The sequence below is a fragment of the Uloborus diversus genome, chromosome 7, assembly GCF_026930045.1.
Source record: "Uloborus diversus isolate 005 chromosome 7, Udiv.v.3.1, whole genome shotgun sequence".
In the NCBI taxonomy this organism is placed as follows: Eukaryota; Metazoa; Arthropoda; class Arachnida; order Araneae; family Uloboridae; genus Uloborus; species Uloborus diversus.
In genome coordinates this window covers 3,176,328-3,196,698 of record NC_072737.1, presented here as the reverse complement: position 1 = coordinate 3,196,698, position 20,371 = coordinate 3,176,328, and the positions used below count along the sequence as shown (strand labels likewise).

The 20,371-nt window shown below is 36.8% G+C and overlaps 1 protein-coding gene across 1 annotated transcript in view; it reads left to right on the top strand.

The window, feature by feature from the left end:
* The window catches only part of LOC129226181 (MAPK/MAK/MRK overlapping kinase-like), a 38,119-nt gene that overhangs the window by 14,077 nt on the left and 3,671 nt on the right, over positions 1-20,371 (top strand). Inside the window, exons 4-7 of the mRNA XM_054860781.1 lie at positions 2,416-2,494; positions 9,073-9,121; positions 13,026-13,111; positions 18,670-18,762. Of these exons, the coding sequence (XP_054716756.1) occupies positions 2,416-2,494; positions 9,073-9,121; positions 13,026-13,111; positions 18,670-18,762 (307 nt within the window). The remainder of the gene's footprint in view (positions 1-2,415; positions 2,495-9,072; positions 9,122-13,025; positions 13,112-18,669; positions 18,763-20,371) is intronic.

Here is a 20,371-nt window from a genome sequence, read left to right as displayed (position 1 = left end):
AAAAAAAAAACAAGATTATTCAAGAAACACAAAACAAATCGCTACTGTGTTTAGAGTGTTATCAGCTGAGCAGGTGGCCGTAGACTTTTATACCTCCTACTGCCTTAGCAACGCCCACAAGAATACGTAAACTCATCTCAGTGACACCAGCGCCACAGTGTCATTATATAGCAACCAACTGTCCCGGTTTTATGTAATACTAGTGATACCCGCACGGCTTTGCCCGTAATAGAAAAATGAAAAGGTCTTTTGGTACGCCTGTATATTTACAAATAATGTATGGTGAATTTTCTCGCCAGTTGGCTTGTACCCATCTTACGGTTCCACGTTATGATCATTTCGTATTTCGCCAGTTGGCTTGTGCCCATGTTACGGTTCCACGTTATGATAATTTCGTAATTTACTCGTCCATCTTATGATATTTTTTTCTTAAAATTGGAATAGAAAAAGAACCACATCGAATTTTCGAAATATCGCTTCGAGGTGCACATCCCCATGCTACATACTAACTTTGTGCCAAATTTTATGAAAATCGGCCGAACGGTCTAGGCGCTATGCGCGTCACAGACATCCTACAGACATCCTCCGGACAGAGAGACTTTCAGCTTTATAATTAGTAAAGATTTTCCGAGAAATGTGTGAAAATGCCTTCCATCTCTTAATTTTGTTCACCAGTGTATATAACAGCCAAGGATCGAGTAACGCTGCTGACATCATCAACAATGAAACTCGCGCGACGACATGATCATTTGATAAATTTTTTTAGTAATGTTTGACATGCAGGGAAGTGCTTCATTTTGACAAGGATGGCACTGGATTCGATTACTTAACTGTTTTACTGGCGAGACTGTCATTATAGTAGACTAGCATTCCCGTACCCGGCATTGCTCGGGTAATGGAATTAGCAGGGGTTAACAGTGCTTGGTGCACCTAGTTTCGAAAATCCCCTATAATAATTACTTATTACCTATAACTTTTTCTAATTTGGGGAGGATCCCGTGGCCCCTGAACTCCTTACATATATGCCTTTGTCCTTAACCGATCTTTGACTGTTATTAACGATCCTTTTAAAGTATTGATTATCTTTGCAAACACAGGCCATCCACATTTTATTGATATACCTATGTTTAAGCAAGAACTTCTTTGTATACAACATTTTTAGTTTTTTTTTCTGGTGCTAAAATTATTAAGCTGCTTGATGAACTAACTTTGGAGAAAGCTACATAACATTGGCCATGTGAAAAAAAGTCTTCTCTTAAATTGGTCCCTGCTACTTTTAATGTCTGTCCTTGTGATTTATTAATGGTTATTGCAAAGCAAACTTTAACAGGAAACTGTACTCTTCTAAATTCAAAAGGATAGTTCGCCTGTGATGATGTTCTTAAAAACTTCGTTTCTAGTTTTGAAGAAATGAAAGCAATAGACAGAAACATTATGATTTGACTTGAGAAAAGCCTCGAAGAACCACGTGAGAAACAAAAACAATATCAAATTTATAGTTCGCTATCGACCAAAAGTTGAGATGAAGTACTGAATAATGATTTGAATGGAGGAAAGCCTTCGAAAATAAGGGATTTGAATTCAATGACAGGTTTTAATTTCTCAGAAATTAAGAGGTTTTAATTAATTTCTCCCGAACTAATTCAGATTTCGAAAAATCCTTTCTTAGTGGGTTACTTTCGTAATCATGCGGACATGCCTGCCAAATTTCAAGTCTGAAGCTTCAGCGGTTTCGGCTGTGCGTTGATATATATATATATGTATATATATATGTATATATATTATCTCAGGACATTGATTTTTATATATTAAGATAAAGAAACAAAAAAAGTAGTCAACAATGAACGCTATCTACTACAGTTTAGGGTTATGCCACTGGAGTTATTGAAATTTCAAGTATCACCAAAGAGGCACTTTTCATAATGCGCTCAAAAGGACAAAACAACTTTTCTGCCTCTTAAAAAAAAAAGGAGTGAATTGACTCAATAATAATTTTATTCTACAATTTTGCACCTTAAGATTAAGCAAATCATTTAGTGAAATCCCGAAGTCTCTAAATGGTCTAGTTTCAGAGATATAAGCAAAACCAGGCCTCAGATTTCTCCGTGACAATCAAACCAAGTATAATAAAAGTGCTTAAAAATGTTTGAGAGTATACGGCGTATATAGAGAGTATACGACGTATATCGCTATCCCTATGGGAACACCCCTGAACACGAGTTAGAAGTTCAGATTCTAGATAGAATTTCATTGGTTTTTTTTTTTTTTTTTTTTTTTGTTAAATTATGCAATGTAGCAGTCAGTACCTACCAGGGGTTACTAGTACAAATATTCGATTTTGTCCCTACATCCCTTTGCTTCTCGCTGTCACAGTACTTTCTGCTCCTTGATGGTCATCTTTCTCTCTCTTTCCAGCTCGCCAGAAGCCATTGCCAGAATTCAGGGTCAAAAACTACATGTACCAGCTACTGAGCTCCCTGCACCACATACACAGGTGATGTTCCTATTATCAGAATGGTTCAATGTGCCTTTACCGTTCCCGTCCTAGGGCTCCAAATGAGGGTTGAATGTGTTAAGTTATTTGCTGTTACTGTCGTAATTGGTGTTCAGGATTTAGTTTGTTTATAGTATCTCACCCGTGCGAAGACTGAAGGAATGCAAAAACTCGGTATTTATAGTAATTTTTCTAATCTCATCAAAAACAACCCTGTTGTAAAAATTTCCCCGCCAAGAAAACCTTTAACTTTTCCGCACAAAAAAAGAAAACCTGCATCCTAAACCCAAAAACCTTCAGCCATAAAAAGTTATGATATCTAGTTCGCCCGCCAAGTATCTGCCAAACTATCATCCTCCCTCTTCTCTTTTTTCATCACAGCTACTTCCAGTGAAGAAATATGGATCAGAAATATATCCTCAGAAATATGGATAGATCTTTTAAATTGTTTATCTTGTTTGGCGGGAAGCTTTTCGCTCACCAAGCAACCACTTCACTTTGCAAAGCTGGAGGATGATAGTTTGGCAGATACTTGGCGGGCAAACTAGATATCATAACTTTTTATGGCTGAGGGTTTTTGGGTTTAGGATGCAGGTTTTCTTTTTTGTGCGGAAAAGTTAAAGGTTTTTTTGGCGGGGAAATTTTTTACAACAGGGTTGTTTTTGATGAGATATCACATCTTTTTGCATTGATATTATTACTTTGTATTTTTAAAATTGGAGAACTTCAAGTCAGAAAATTTTCAATTGAAACAACGCTGTTTTGTGTTTTTAAGGAACAATAATGGCTAGCCTAATTTTACGTCAAGTTATTTTCTGACTATTAAGATTCTATGTTCATTTTGCGAGAATTGGGCGGTTTAAATTTTATTGCAATCCTTGTATCCTCTCTGTTGCAAAGAAAACTTCTTGGATAATAAAATACTATATTTTAAATTATATTTGTTTTTCGAGTATTTTACAACTTCGCAATAAATTCTATTACAGTTTCTTTATTTGACAGATTATTCAACATTTTCGTGAAGGTTTCTTTAAATGTTTTACAGCTTGAGCGCTATTTTAATCTAGCTTTTCACTTTTTGTTTAATTACATTTTTTCTTAAATCGTGGATTATTTTACGTTTTATGGGATAATTTTAATTGTTTGGTGATTTATCTTTTTCTTGATAGAAGTCTTTGTCTTGTTTAATGCCTAGTTTTGTTTAAAAGTTCATTTAAAAAACGAAATAACGCATGTAATCACCAAGCAAAAAAAACTAAGCCATTTAAATATTTTAAATTTGAATGTGTCAGAAGATCTACACAACTTTTACTCGATGTCAAATCGATTTCGATTTCGAGTCACAACTGATTACAACTGTATTTATGTCGAGGACTGCATGCTAAGTGCCTTGCCTCCATTATTTTATGTACCGATAGATGGCAGCACCATCACCGGATCGAACAGTTAATGAGAATTTAGAACTAGACCACGAGCTAATAGCTACCTGGTGCACCCCCAGAGGTATCGTTTCACTTGGAGGACATTGAGACCACGAGCCCTATTTATACGTCGCCCAGTCCCCTTTAATGACGACGGTGGATCTTCGACCATCGAGGTTTGAACGAATCCGACACTCTACCGATCGGGCTACCACGGCCCCCCGATGTCAAATCGCGGATATCCCCAAATTTGCCATAGCGAATGGAATGCGCATGTTGCGCGCGGACTAAGCTCATTAATAGTCTTGCTTAAATTAATTGCAAAAAAATTTTCAGCTAACAAATTACTGCAAAGCACGGATATCCACACACGTATTTCATATATTTTCAATTCATTATGTGTTGTTTGTGAAAAATCCATTAATTTAGAAAATAAGCAAACCAATAAAAAAGTGCTGTTTTTCGCTTTCAATTAAAAAGTTATATGTGCCGTATTCTTATGCGTACAGATTTCATATAATTTTGTCACGTAAAATATTGTAATTGGTTTAACCCCAGTTTCGCGCCGACATTTAAAATTTCTTCCCTCCATAAATATATCGAAACTGAAAAACAGGGGGAAGGAAATTTCGTATCGGGCAAAACTTGGGGGGGGGGGGGGCGAGGACAGCGTTCTAATCTCATTCATTAATTTGTTTCTCTGCTTAAGTATAAACAAACATAGAATCTGAAAAACAGAAAGCCCAATGAGCTAAGTCTGTGCGCATGGCGCAGTCGCTGTGGCAAATTTGTGATATCCGCGATTTAACGTCTAGCTGCAACTGTTGGATATGTTTTATTAGTCTTGATTGAATTTAATTTCCAAAGATAACTTTTGAATAATTGTTAGATCTTAGATCTGTTCTAGCATTGCAATTGCAGTCAGAGATTAACAAACCCTATAAGCTGAGAGTAAGTACACATGAATTTAGAGGAAATTAGTGATTTTCAAACTTCAATTACTCTGGCCCATGATGTCCCTGGGGGTTGAATTTATGTATATGTACTCAATGGCCCCCCTAGAATATGTATACAAAAAATCAATACCGTAGCCCCCCGGGGGGCTGTTATAGAACCCCGGGAAGGTACAATTTGTGGGGGTAAAAAACGAGGGGGGGGAAGGGGAGGGGGGGGGTCAAATGGGCACAAAAGGCACATCAGTATTGCACAAGGAATGTGGTGTGCGAAATTTCAGCTTGATTCCTTTTTTCGTCTGGGCTGTAGCCCCTGTCAAAGAAAGCGAAAAACTTTTTTGAACAGCGATTTTATAATTTTAATACCTCCTCCCCCCTGATGGTCCTGGGGATTGTATTTTGGTTTACGGCGTCAGGGGCCAATAGAGATTGAGTGTACCAAAAATCAACTCCGGGGATCTTCAATGGGGCTGATATACAGAGGGGTGAAAAAACCCAAAAAAACCCCAATTTGTTCTGTCGTGTAATCTTGTTCTTGGTCACTTTTATTATCTTTCTTCTTTGGCGGTAGTGGATTTGCTTCTGTTGGCTGCTGACGTTTGGTTTCCTTGGCGGGGCGGGACGCTCCCGCGTCCCGTGATAAATAGCAAAGTTGACGTGGTTGAGTGTTGTGCCGATGTTAATGATGGGGTCAAGAGCCCATGCGTGCCAGACCTACGTCATAGTATAAAGGCGAAAAATTGTTTTAGCGTAAGGGACATCACAGCAGGTAAGAAAGGTTCGCTTATTAATTAAGCTGAGTTGCTTTGCTTTGGCAGGAAACATGTAGCAAAGATGCATAATATTCCTGAAAAAAAGCTAAATATCATAGATACACCTCCATGTCACGTTACCTGGTGGTCCTCATATCCAACCATCTCCGATTTGGAGGACGTTCTACTAAGGTGCAGACATGCCTTTGAAGACAGGGTTGGCCGGATTGGAACCCAATGGTTTTTTTTTTTTTGAAAAAAACCCATTAAAAAAAACCCCCATTATTTAGCCCACTTTTGGGTTCTGAGGAGCTTAAAATAATTAATTAATTTAAATACTTTCACAATTTAAACTTCTTTTTTATTTGCTCTTCACTACAGAGACAATGGACATAAAAATGAATTTTTGAACTTTAATAGTATTGCTTAAACGCTTAATGGCATTAAAAAAATACTTCAAAGATTTTAATTGAATAACTCAAATTATATTGACTAAGTCCTGTCACGTCTGATTTTCTCAATATTTGTAGATTGTACAGAGGAAACTACTCTAGCTAAAAGGCTTTCATGTGAATTATTTTCTGCAAACCAAGATGTCACAAATCTCGAATAAACAAGGTATATTTTTTAGAAATTAACAGGTTTTACAAACGGTTGGACAGAAAACAGAATAGGATGTACAGTATTTTTTTTTTCATTATCTTACGAAAAAATTCAATATTTCTTACTCTGTACACAGAAATAGAAAAACAGGCAACATAAAATTCAAGGAAATGTCTTGATTAAGCTGGAATTCAGTAAAAAGGGATTTAAACTATTTGAGATTCTTCAGTAGTTTTGCACAACAAAATGAAATACAATAAAGTAAACTTTAAAAAAAAATGTAGTAATTAAAAACAAACAAGAGATTTTATCACTCGAGAAGTAACTTTGCCTTAACTGTTGATAATCATGGAAACTAAAAAATCTGAAACTTCAGCATTCTTGGGTTGCTTTGTATTTTATACTTTTCTTCACGAAACGCTGAATTTTTCAGCTTTTTTTTATCCCAAGACAATTTTTGTGCTTTGTCCTTACTTACGCTACAGTATGCTACAAGTACCCACATTCCCCTCCCCCCCCCCAAAAAAAACCCACATTTCTTTTAAAAAACCCAGCTTTAGTTGGGTTTTTTGGGTCTTATTTTAAAAAAAACCGAAAAAACTCTGGGTCCATGGGCTTTTTTTTTTTATAAAAACCCGGGTTTTTTCCAACCCTGCTTTGAAATTAACCGGTGCAATTTCTCAACTTTCAAGACACAAATCATGAGGATCTAGGATACCTCATGAAGAAAAGTAAAAGTGGACTCCAAAATGGCTTCCAATGGGGAAACCGTGCCAAAGACGGCAATTCGGTTCACAAAGCTGATCCGTCATTTTGGAGCTCCCTTTTTTTCTCGATCCTAGATCCTCAGGATTTGGGTCTTGAAAGCTGAAAATTTGTACAGGTGAGTTTCAAAGGCATGTCTGGACCTCTATGAAATTTCGTTCAAATCGGAGGTGGTCGGATGGAGACGGCGAGGTCACTTGACATGGACTGACTCAGTTTTTGACGCACATTTTGCTACCTGTTTCCTGCCAAAACCAGCGGTACTCAGCTTAAATAATAGGGAACCTTTTTTACCTGTAGTGATGTCCTTACGCAGAAAAATTTGGGGCCTTTGTACTATGACGTAGGTCTGGCACTCATGGACTCTTACTCTATAACTCTTAACCCCTTAACGATCGAATAATATTCAAGAAAACGGTCATAAAAGTGTCTATTTTTTTTTATTTAAGAAAGTTATATAAAAATAAGTGTATGTACAACATGTGCATTCAATTTTTCAATTTCAAAAATGTTTTAGATTGAAATTTAAAAAAAAATTTAACATTTTATGAAAAGTCAACAAGCAAACCCAAGCAAGCAGCGAAAATTTAAGAAATACGTCTTTTAAACATTAAAAAAAGATTTTATTAATCTTTTGTGTAATATAAGTAAAGATAAGTAAATTTTTCTTGTGTGGTAAATTTCAAAGCTTGAGATACATAGGCTAACGTAACAATCTGGTAAGTAGTACCAAAATTCCTTCCTGCATCTCTGCAATTACATTTAAAATCCGCAATTACGTTTAAAGTTGACTGGTGCTGCCATCTAGTGCATACAAAGAGAAATTAAATGTATTCCGGGCCAAAGAAATGAATTGATTTTAATCGTTTCGTCGCTTTAATATTACACACCTCAGCACGGCAATATCACGGGCGTGAGAAATGAAGATCGAATCCCCATCCCGGCATATTCACGGGAGCGAGAGGGAAGGGGTTAAGACTTCAAGATAACTGTTGTACAACAAACCTTCAAACAGAACTTCAATTAAATTTGAAAATAAAAGGGGGATGCTCTCAAAATAAAAAGTATATATTTTTTCACACCACGCTGATGAGCAATCCGCTGAAATCCATTCTTGCTATCCTCGAGTCCGTTAGTAACATCTGTATGTGCGTACGTATGTTGCATGCAGAGTTCAGCTGTGTCAGGACATGGATGGTGTTAATACCGACATTTATGACTTTTAAGACTTCTAGGTCACTGTGTGCTCAAAAGCATCCAAAAATAATGTCGAAAACAAAGCAAGAGAGTTTTGCACATTCCTGGATCACTCAATGGAGAAATGTTTTGGTTTTGCGACGGAAATAATTTTTAGAAATTAAAAAATGTTTCTTAAAGTATGCAAAGAAGTAATTTGACGTGCATGTCGGGCTTTTATTAACATACTGTAAAAAGCTCGTGACACAATTTCAAACTTTCTTGAAATGACGACACAGTTCTTGAGAGAACACATGAGATTTATTTACACTATGTACAGGAAAGAGCGTCAACAACTGCTAAATGAATCACCAGCAATTAAGCAAATATCACTCAACACCGTAAACTCAACGGTTACACACGTATTTACTTCCAAATACGAAAAAACAACACAGCGAAATGCCTCGCAATAAACAGAGCTAATACACTCTCAGTACAACTTCTCAATCGAGACTGACTTTTTATCATGCGGCACGGCTATTTATAGACATCGAAAGAGAGCTCCTCAGATATTCCAGAAAATCCTACTCCGTTCTACAAATGTCTCATATCTTCTTTTTATTCCATTCGCAAATGGCAGCGTGCAGAAATGAGGGGACCGTATACTTCAGCCGAATGTACGGGGGCTGTATATTCATTACTAGAAACTATTTACAGGTTACGTTACTACAATAATTTTAGATGAAAGATAATTTAATAAACGCCAAATTTAGCTAGATTACGACAAATTAATCACAAAAATAATTACTATTTACAGAATTTGTAACAATACAAACTAAGCTATGTTATTAAAAGTACTTTAATGAGCTGGAAACTAATAGTTTGGTTTTATTTCTTGTTTATTCCAGGCACGGAATCTTCCACAGAGACGTGAAACCGGAAAACTTGCTCATCAGAGTAAGTTCCTTTCGATGCCTCCTTTATTCCTTAATTAGTGGTATCCGCACGGCTTTGCCCGTAGTAGAAAATTAAAAGGTCATTTGGTTTGCCTGTATACTAGGTTGAGACAAAAGGTTTTTCGCATTTTCACCCAAAAAAGAAATGCATAACGAGCCCCAGGTGGTGGAGGTGTCGATTGATGGTACTTTGAGAAGGATCAAGTTCTGCTGATAAAGCTTGGGTGTGCTAGAATAGGTGTCGGATAGCTTCCAGCAAATCGGCAACAGATCTTGGTTTTTTTTTTATTTGGTCTTCACCATAGACAATGGACATAAAAAAATGAATTTTTAACTTTAATAGTATTTCTTATCTCTTAACGGCATTAAAAAAATACTTTAAAGATTTAAATAAATATATTAAACTTTTTTCTTTAACTGGTCAATAACTAACTCAAATTATCTTGACTGAGTCCTGTCACGTCTGATTTCCTCAATATTTGTAGATTGTACAGAGGAAACTACTCTAGCTAAAAGGCTTTCATGTGAATTATTTTCTGCAACCCAACCCGTCACAAATCTCGAATAAACAAGGTATATTTTTTAGAAATCAACAGGTTTTACAAATGGTGGGACAGAAAACAGAATAGCATGTATAGTATTTTCATTATCTTACGAAAAACTTTAATATTTGTTACTCTGTATACAGAAATAGAAAAAAAAAACCCAGGCAACATAAAATTCAAAGAAATGTCTTAATTAAGCTGGAATTCAGTAAAAAAGGATTTTAACTACTTGAGGTTCTACAGTAGTTTTGCATAACAAAATGAAATACAATAAAGTAAAATGCAAAAAAAGAAAAAAAAAATGTCGCAATTAAAAACGAACAATAGATTTTATCACTCGAGAAGTAACTTTGCCTTAACTGTTGGTAATCATGGAAACTAAAAAATCTGAAACTTCACCATTCTTGGGTTTTGTCGTCTTTTATACTTTTCTTCAAAAAACGCTGAATTTTTAACTAGTTTTCCAGCTTTTTTTACCCCAAGACAATTTTTGCGCTTTGTTCATATACTTACGCCACAATATGCTGCAAGTACCCCACACTTTCCCAAAAAAAAAAAACTCCACATTTCTTTTTAAAAAACCCAGCTTTTGTTGGGTTTTTTGAGTTTTATTTAAAAAACCCAAAAAAAAAAACCCTTGGTCCATGGACTTTTTTAAAAAAAAAACCCGGGCTTTTGCCAACCCTGAAAATAACACGAATTGCTAGCTTATCATCCGCCATTTCAAGAGATTGCAACGTCTACACAGGTACGAGACCATCACAGCAACTGATAAGGATGATCAAGGTCAAACTCCGCTCAACCATTTCGGATCAGCTGCGCAGGAACTGTAATTTGCATATGTTACATTCAGGCCTGCCAATCCAGGACAGGGAAAATACGAGAAAACTTTTGACACTACCTGGTATTTACAAATAATGGATACTCGCCAATTTGGTATTGTTCTTTAAATTGGAATAGAAAAAGAACAAAATCGAATTTTTGAAAAATCGCTTCGAGGTGCACACCCCCATGCTACAAACTAAATCTGTGCCGAATTTCATGAAAATCGGCCGAACGGTCTAGGCGCTATGCGCGTCACTGAGGTCCAGACAGACATCCAGACAGAGATCCAGACTTTCAGATTTATTATCTTCACTAATAATAAAGCTGAAAGTCTCTCTGTCTGGATGTCAGGAAGTCTGGATCTCTGTGACGCGCATAGCGCCTAGACCGTTCGGCCGATTTTCATGAAATTTGGCACAAAGTTAGTGTGTAGCATGGGGGTGTGCACCTCGAAGCGATGTTTCGAAAATTCGATGTGGATCTTTTTCTATTCCAATTTTAAGAACAAAACTATCATAAGATGGACGAGTCAATTACGAAATTATCATAACGTGGAACCGTAGCATGGGTACAAGCCAATTGGCAAGAAAATTCACCATAAAATTATTTGTAAATATACAGGCGAACCAAAAGACCTTTGTAATTTTTCTATTACGGGCAAAGTCCTGCGGGTACCACTAGTTAGTATATAGAGACATGATCTATAGTTGAAGAATGACAAGTATTGCACCGCTGAAAAGTGGTATTGAAAATCTTTTTGCTTTAGAATACACTGTGAAAAAAAAAACAGAAACATTCCTGGAAAATATTGGGCAGCTTATGTGCCTAATATCTGTCAGCAACATATATGGCAAAAAATATTAAAGTGTCTCGCTAAAAGTCAGTAACCCATCTGAAATGAACCTGCAATCTTTCTGAAGAATTCAGAAACCTCCCCAAATAAAACCCAGTCACGTTTTTGTTTTTCCCACACATGTTTACTTCTTGGTCCACTAGCTGCCCATTATTTTCTAGAAACATTTCTTTCTTTTTTTTTTTAACCGGCTCCTCACGATACTGCTCCTCTAGCGAAAACACTCTCCAGGTTGCATCCTTAAACTACACACACGCGCATACATATACAACTACACACACACGCGCACACACAAATACATACACCTACACACACATACACACACTCAAACACATACATACACACATACGCATACATACAAACACCTACACATACATACAGACACCTACACATACACACACCTACACACAACTACCCTAACACTCATCACACTCATGCCTACACACAACTACACACACACTCATGCCTGCACACAGACACAAACACATATGCCTACACACACATACACATTCCCCACCACACACAAACACTCATACACACAACTATACTACCCACACACTCATACCTACACACAGACACAAACGCACGTGCCTACACACACATACACATACCCCCTGCACACAAACACCCCCCCCACACACACAAACACACATACCCCCCCCCACACACAAACACACATACCCCCCCCCCCCCACACACATAAACACACATGCCTACATAAACACACACACTCGTGATTGCGTAAAACATAATTTAAGTTCAAGAGGTCAAGATTCAAATTATTATTATTATTATTCTTTTACAGTGTATACAGAAGACAAGAAGTAGGGAAAAAAATGTACAGACAAGTGAAAATTTATGAAGCTCAAATAGTGTTCAGTACTCCTTTACTGTCTGACCATTGATTACACGGAAAGGCTCATATCCGGTTTATAGGCGGAAATGGACGTATCTATTACTTTATAGGGCTGTTAGTTGGTTTGTTTCAGATGTGCACTTTAGCCTATCTATTATTTAGCCTTAGTTTTGTAAAAATGAACATTTGCTCACAGCAACATTTTTTAAATTTGAAGTATATTCGATCTAAATAACGAATAACTAACTTGGTGTCATTTTATCTTTTTTGTTTTGTTTAATTTCTATTTTTTGATATTTGTACTATCTCCTGTTCCGCCGTGTTGCTTTTTTCGGATGACTTTTCATCCAGAAGCTCACACTTCTTTGCATTGAAAAAGGTGTTCCTTGTAACACCGAAACACGTGTCTGCAATTTTTGTGCTTTATAACGTTGGATTACTGATTTTATGAATATTCGATCTATATTCTCACGGCAAAAATTAATTGATTTATTTACTCACAACAAAGTTTTGAGCTCACCATTTTGCTTGTACGTTCCCGAACGAAATGAAAGTATTTTCTTTTATTTTTTTTTGTTTCCATGGTAACTATTTCTGTTTGCCCTTATCTTATTTTAGAGAATGCAATAAATGAATAAGGCACTAGTGACACTATAAAACGAGTGCATCAAAAAATCCCATCGTTATTTTCCCTTCTCCCCTGCTAAATTCATTCAGATGGAATCGTCTTTACTTGGCAGATTGCCAAATTACATATTATCCGTGGTCAAATAGTATGTTCCTGATGCTCTACTTCTGAGACTAAATCTTTTTCCTTCCCCTGCAGGACAATCTGCTGAAACTGGGCGATTTCGGCAGCTGTCGCGGCATCAACACAAAGAGACCCTACACCGAGTACATCTCGACGAGGTGGTGAGTAGATTGGCAGAGCTAATAAACTATTTCTCAATTGCCGAAACGAATAACTACTGCTTGAGGGGTAGTGGACCTTTAACCCCTTCAGACCTGGTGTCCGGTATACTGGACAACCACTTTAATCCAGGGTTGGCCGAATTGGACCCAATTGGGTTGGACCCAATGAGTTTTTTTGAAAAACCCATTTAAAAAAACCCATTATTTAGTCCACTTTTGGGTTTTTTAAAATTTTCTGAGAAGTTTTTAAAAAAAATTAATTTAAGTACTTTCATAATTTAAATTTCTTTTTTTTTTTTCTTCATCACAGACAATGAACACAAAAAATGAATTTTGAACTTTAATAGTATTTCTTAACACTTAACAGCATTAAAAAAATACTTCAAAGATTTTAAATAAATATATTTAACTTTTTTCTTTGACTGGTCAATAAATAACTCAAATTATCTTGACTAAGTCCGGTCACGCCTGATTTTCTCGATATTTGTAGATTGTACAGAAGAAACTACTCTAGTTAAAAGGCTTTCAGGTGAATTATTTTCTGCAAACCAACACGTCACGAATCTCGAATAAACACAAGGTATATTTTTAGAAATTAACAGATTTTTCAAACGGTCAACAGAAAACAGAACAGGATGTACAGTATTTTCATTATCTTCGAAAAAGTTTAATATTTCTTATTCTGTACACAGAAGTAGAAAAACAGGTAATATTCAATTCAAAGAAATGTGTTGATTAAGCTGGAATTCAGTAAAAAGGGAATTAAACTACTTGAGGTTCTACAGTAGTTTTGCATAACAAAATGATATACAATAAAGTAAAATGCAAAAAAAAAAAAAAAATGTAGTAATTAAAAACGAACAATAGATTTTATCACTCGAGAAGTAACTTTGCCTTAACTGTTGGTAATAATGAAAACTAAAAAAAATCTGAAACTTCACCATTCTTGGGTTTTGTAGTCTTTTATACTTTTCTTCAGAATATGCTGAATTTTAACTAGTTTTCCAGCTTTTTTTACCCCAAGACAATTTTTGCACTTTGTCTATACACTTACGCTACAATATGCTACAAGTACCCCCACATTTTCCCTAAAAAAGACAAAAAAAAAACCCACATTTCTTTTAAAAAACCCAACTTTAGTTGGGTTTTTTTGGGTTTTATTTAAAAAAACCCTGGGTCCATGGGCTTTTTTTAAAAAAACCCGGGTTTTTGCCAACCCTGCTTTAAACAGCTGCTAATCATTTAATAATTGATTTAATTAGTTGACTTTTTTTGTAGTTGACTCTTTACATTCTGCTTATTATAATGTGTGAAATAATTTTTCGTTTTGGGATTGACAACACTGACATATAAGGATTGAGAGATAGAGAGTGGCTCACATTTCCGGCCATGGGTTTTCATCTGAAAAGCGAGGTTTTTTCCTGATTTTTTAAGAAATATATAATCTTTTATTAATCGTTTCAAACGTTTTATATTATGTTTTATAATTGTTTGTAGAACATTTTATAATGAAGTTTGTTTGGTATTTTATCGTTTTTGTATATGAAATATGTATTTCAAAAATATAAGTTTGGAATATTGGACGTGCCATAATTCTTTTAATTTTTCTTCTACAAACTCAAAATTTTGTATAAAAGATACCCTTTACCATAGTACACTGTGTACCAAATATCAACATTTTTAGTCAAATATTTCATAATTCCGACTGAAGAGGTTAAAATAAACATAGTCTAATTTCGATAACTCGAAGTTTATAACTCGAATATTTCTTTATCTCGAGATGTTCATCGAGTCCCAAACTCTCGAGACTGTTGTTGAAACTTCCCATAACTCGAATGTTTTAGCCGGTTCCTTTGGGCTTCGAGTTATAGAGAGTTGACTGTATGTACACGATATCTTTGCATACTAAAATTCATCAGATATCGTGGAAAATTTATTAAGATAGAAATTGAGCATCCCTTAAAAATTGATTTTTTGAATGTTTGTTCATAAATAAGGTTGGATCAAACCTGTACCTCAGAGCCAGAGGGACGTAAGTCATATCATGATAATTTTACAGGAGAGAGGAAAAACGTTTTTCTGGCCCATGCAAAAGGATGGGACGCGCGCTCTTTTCTCCCTGATAAAAAATTGAAAAGGATGTTTTTCTAAAGAAGGACGTACACGTGGCTCGATGCGGAATAGACTTCTACATAAAATGCACTAATAAACAGAAAATCGGAATTTTTGGACTTACGTCAGTCTGGCTCTGAGATACAGAAATGTTGCGAAATATAATTGTAAAACACATGTTAGACAAACTTTAAAAAACAATTCACACACTTTTGTCAAAAATAAACGTTAAAGCCTTAGCGCTGAGACAATTTTAAAGATGCTTAAGAAACAACATATTTGGGAGCACATATTCTGCGGTAGAAGCTTCGCTTCGTATTCATATAAGTCATGGGTTCGATTCCCACCGGTGCCGTATGTGTTACTCTCTAGGTGCTGTACATCTTTCTTGTGTTGCCTTGTCTTTAAATAAATAAATAAATCCAACCCTTTCGAGGCAATGGCCCCAATATTTCCGTAGTGTTCAATAGCTACGGACACAACAACAACATATTTTAAAACCGAGGGCGCGTAGGTTTGAGGGCGCAAAAAACAAAACGAAGACGCACAGGCGTGATAGGTAAAAAATAATTTTAAAAAAAAGAAAGAAGGTGCTTAGGTTCAAGGGCAAAAAGAAAAATATTAATTTGAATTTTGACATTTTGAATTCAAATTATGTTTTTCGCAATCACGAGTGTGTGTGTATGTAGGCATGTGTGTTTGTGTGTGTGAGGGGTATGTGTGTTTGTGTGTAGGGGTGTATGTGTGTGTAGGCATGTGTGTTTGTGTGTGTGAGGGGTATGTGTGTTTGTGTGTAGGGGTGTATGTGTGTGTAGGCATGTGTGTTTGTGTCTGTGTGCAGGTATGAGTGTGTGGGTAGTTGTGTGTATGAGTGTTTGTGTGTGGTGCGGAATGTGTATGTGTGTGTAGGCATATGTGTTTGTGTCTGTGTGCAGGCATGAGTGTGATGACTGTGTGGGTAGTTGTGTGTAGGTGTGTGTGTATGCGTGTGTATGTATGCGTGTGTGTGTATGTATGCGTGTGTGTGTGTATGCGTGTGTGTGTATGTATGCGTGTGTATGTATGCGTGTGTGTGTGTATGTATGTGTTTGAGTGTGTGTATGTGTTTGTTTGTGTAGGCATTCGTGTGTGTGTATGTAGGCATATGTGTATATATTTGTGTGTGTGCGCGCGTGTGTGTATGCGTGTGTGTGTAGCATATGGATGCAACCTGGAGATGGCTTTCGCTAGAGGAGCAGCATCGTGAGGAGCCGGTCGACGGCGATGCTGCAGAGGGTGCTGGCGGGAAAATAAAATGATAGCACATCAAAACATTCAAGTGAGAACAATAAGCAATCGTGATTGCTCAAAAACTAAGTCGCACAAGTTTGAGGGCGCAAAAAAAATGTGAAGGCTGGGCGCAGAGGTTTTTCATGGGCATACAGGCGGGAGGGCGCATCGATGGACCATCGGGTCAGTCCGTCCCTGAAGGGGAGGGGTCAATAGCGCAGCCAGAAATTACCTTCTAGGTGGAGTTTTCGGTCATATCCGCCTTTTTATGCACATGAACAACAGTATTAGATTTTGCAATATATTGTAACGGATCCGGTGCGACTTCCAACTTTCTTGAAAGGACGACACAGTTCTTGATAAAAATACAGGAGATTTATTTACTCTACGTACAGGAAAGATCGTTGACAATTGCTAAATTTATCATCAGCAATTAAGCAAATATCAATCAACACCGTAAACTCAACGGTTATGCAAGTATTTACATTCAAATACGAAAAACAACACAGCGAAATGCCTCGCAATAAACAGAGCTAATACACAGAGCAAAATAAATGCTCTCAGCACAACGGTTCAGTCGAGACTGACTTTTTATCACGCGGCGGCTATTTATAAACATCGAAAAGTTTCCAAATTATTCGAAATGCTTCTCGAAAATCGTAGACCGTTATCTTATTTCTTTTCATTCACACATTTCATCATTCAGAAATGAGGGGTACATATACTTCAGCCGAATGTACGGGGACTGTATATTCATTACAAGAAACTATTTACAGGTTACGTTACTACGATAATTTTAGATGAAAGATAATTTAATAAACGTCGAATTTAGCTAGATTTTACGACAAATTAATGGCAAAAATAATTACTATTTACAGAATTTGTAACAATATATTAACACCAGGGGTTCTGTGGGGCATTTTGACCTCTAATCCTCCCCCCTGGCTGCGCCACTGAGTACGGGGTCACAAGTATTATTTTAGGGCATTAATAGGGAGTCTGGGACAAATTTGAAGGCTATGCATATCCTAATCACAGCATTAAGATTTGTCCGGCTAAGTTTGCCGCAACTACAATGAGAAAAGGCATTCTGTTCCCAAGTTTTCCTAATCGTCTGTCAAAAGTTGCCGAACAAGAATTTTTTTTGGAAGTCACAATGATTTCCTGTGGCTGTACCAATCGGTATCTTTTATGAAATTGATATTGTAGGTAAAAATCCCTTTACCGATTCTTTTTGGGCCTCTGCATCTTTATTACTTGGGGAGTTATGGAAATCAACTGGAGGAAAATGCACAGTACATTTTAAAGAAACTCAATATATTAACACATTATTTACAACTTCAAATAACTATTTACAAGTTCCATGTTCCGATTCGATTCGATTCAGAGTCACAACTGACTTCAACTGTATTTATGTCGAGGACTGCATACTAAGTGCCTTGCCTCCATTATTTTATATACCGATAGATGGCAGCACCATCACCGGATCGAACAATTAGTGAGAATTTTGAACTAGTCCAGGAGCTAATAGCTACCTAGTACTAGCACCCCCAGAGGTATCGTTTCACTTGGAGGACATTGAGACCACGAGCATATTTAACGTCGCCCATTCATTTTTATTTGTTTTATTTTTTGCTCAGTTCACTTCAGATCTGTGTTGGGGAGGAAAAGTTCAAAATAAAAAGTCTGAGGCTAACCTCGATCAGTTGCGACAGTGACCCCTAGTTGTGGTGCCTTTGGTTCAACAGTTCTATTCCAATCTCCAATGAACTACAGGAGGCGCTGCAGCCACTGTCTAATGGCGGATGAAAAAAGTAAAACAAATAAATGCCGTATCTTATAACTTGCTTTGACGCCGAGTGAATGACAGTCATTTTTCATCGTGTTTGTGGGACGCTTTCTTTTCTATTCTTCTGAAATTACATTGCACCATTAGCTGCCTGACGCCTGTAATTTACCCCAAAGAAAACACGTGGAATGGAATGTTTTACCTTTCTCTTTAGTATTATTAATCACCGCAAGGTAGCGTATTCGAGCTCTGGAGTTGCGAATGCTTATTGACAAAATTTGAATTACAATATTTTTAAAAAACTTTTTTTGATCAAAAGTTGAAAAACATTTTTACAATAAGTTTATCCAAATTGTTTGGTAGTCCTGCATTTTTTTGTGCTTCCCAGGTACCGCCCCCCTGAGTGCCTTCTGACCAGCGGTCACTACAGCTACAAGATGGACATGTGGGCAGCCGGCTGTGTCTTCTTCGAAGCTCTCACGTATGTCACTTTGTATGCATTCGAAACTGATTGTTCATTGCACTTTTACCAAATTTTACAACTAGTTGAGTTAATTGCAAGTGTAGTCAAGGCCGTAGAGAGCCAAGGCGGGCCCCTTGTCAGTTATGTCACTGGGCCCCCTCCCCCCAAGAAAAAGAAGAAGAAAGAAAGAAAAAAGAAAGAAATGGAAAGGAAAAAAAATCAAAACTGTTTATTAAAAAAAAACTATATTTTAAGTGCCACAACGGTAAATGCCAAAAGAATAAATTCTACTCAATCTTTACGTTTTCGATTATGGAGAGTCCCCCCCCCCTTTTTTTTTCTTTCTTCCTTTCTTTTTTTTTTCTTTCCTTTTTCTTTCTTTCTCCTCTTTCTTTTCTGTGTCGCCGGGTCCCATCAAGATCCGGGCACCTAGTTTCCGACTAGGCTGACATGTCATCTCGTCGGGCCTGATAGTGTAGTCATCCCCGCTTAATCAGGAAAGGGATCGGATATCCATTTCATTTGTAGAAACAAGAAACCCAACGAATCGGGTTCTATCGCGATTCGTGATTACGGAAAACATAATTGAGCTCAAGACTTCAAAATTCAACCGAATGCCAAGGGATGGATGTATTTGTTTGTTCCACCCCTTCAGCAGCTACTATGCATCAGCTGCAGTTTATTTTGGTTGAGAATCAGTTTTGACTGACGTGGGAGGAACGAATTGAAATAGTAAATGAAATGGGAGTGTTTTCCCTCAGTCAAAAGTACTACTTTTAGTCACTGAAACTGATAGAATAAGCAAAATAATAATAACAACAACATGCAATTTATTTTCCCAAAATTTAATTTTTAATTTTTTTTTAATGTCAGATTTCTAAACGAGAGAGCTTCATCGTGTGACGTCACAATTGAGGAAGGGCGCAGAACGCGTGGTCGTCTTTTGGTGATTTTCACCGCGAACAATAGGGAAGTTTTCGATTTTTCAATTTTATTTTTATATGATAGAGTAACATGTATGAACATCATAAGTGAAAAAAATTTTGCGATACGATAAGTAGTTTTTTTTTTAATTAATTTTTAAAGTTCAAGCGCTTGTGACGTCAAATGGCATAGGAAGTGATGTCATGCCCTCTTCCGATAGGGGAGAAGCCGAAGGTCACGCATTCGACTTCGAAGACGAAACGTAAAAGGCTTATCTCCTCGCATTTAACTGGAACATTAAACCTCTCATCCTCTCGGAAATATTCGAATATCCTCATTGATGTTACATGAGGAAGATTATTTAGATTGTGCTTCAACGAATCCGGTCTCCATAGTGTGTTCAAAAGGATTATTGAATTTCTAAAAAATAAAAATATCAGCGCGCTCAAAATGTCCCTATCGAAAACAAGGGATCTTCGGCGGAAGGCTGCCCATTCGCGCCCCGTGACGTACGCTCGTGACGTTTCAGAAGCGCGCACTTTTGCGCGTGGATTTTTAAAAATTCATTAAAAATCAACCACGGTGTTTTAAAATTCGGCGATGGTGAATTTTTTAGTTTTGAGGGTCAGTTAACACTATCCAATAGCCAAAATATGAACATTTAATAGGTTGCAACTTCCCTATTATTAGCAATACGAGAAGT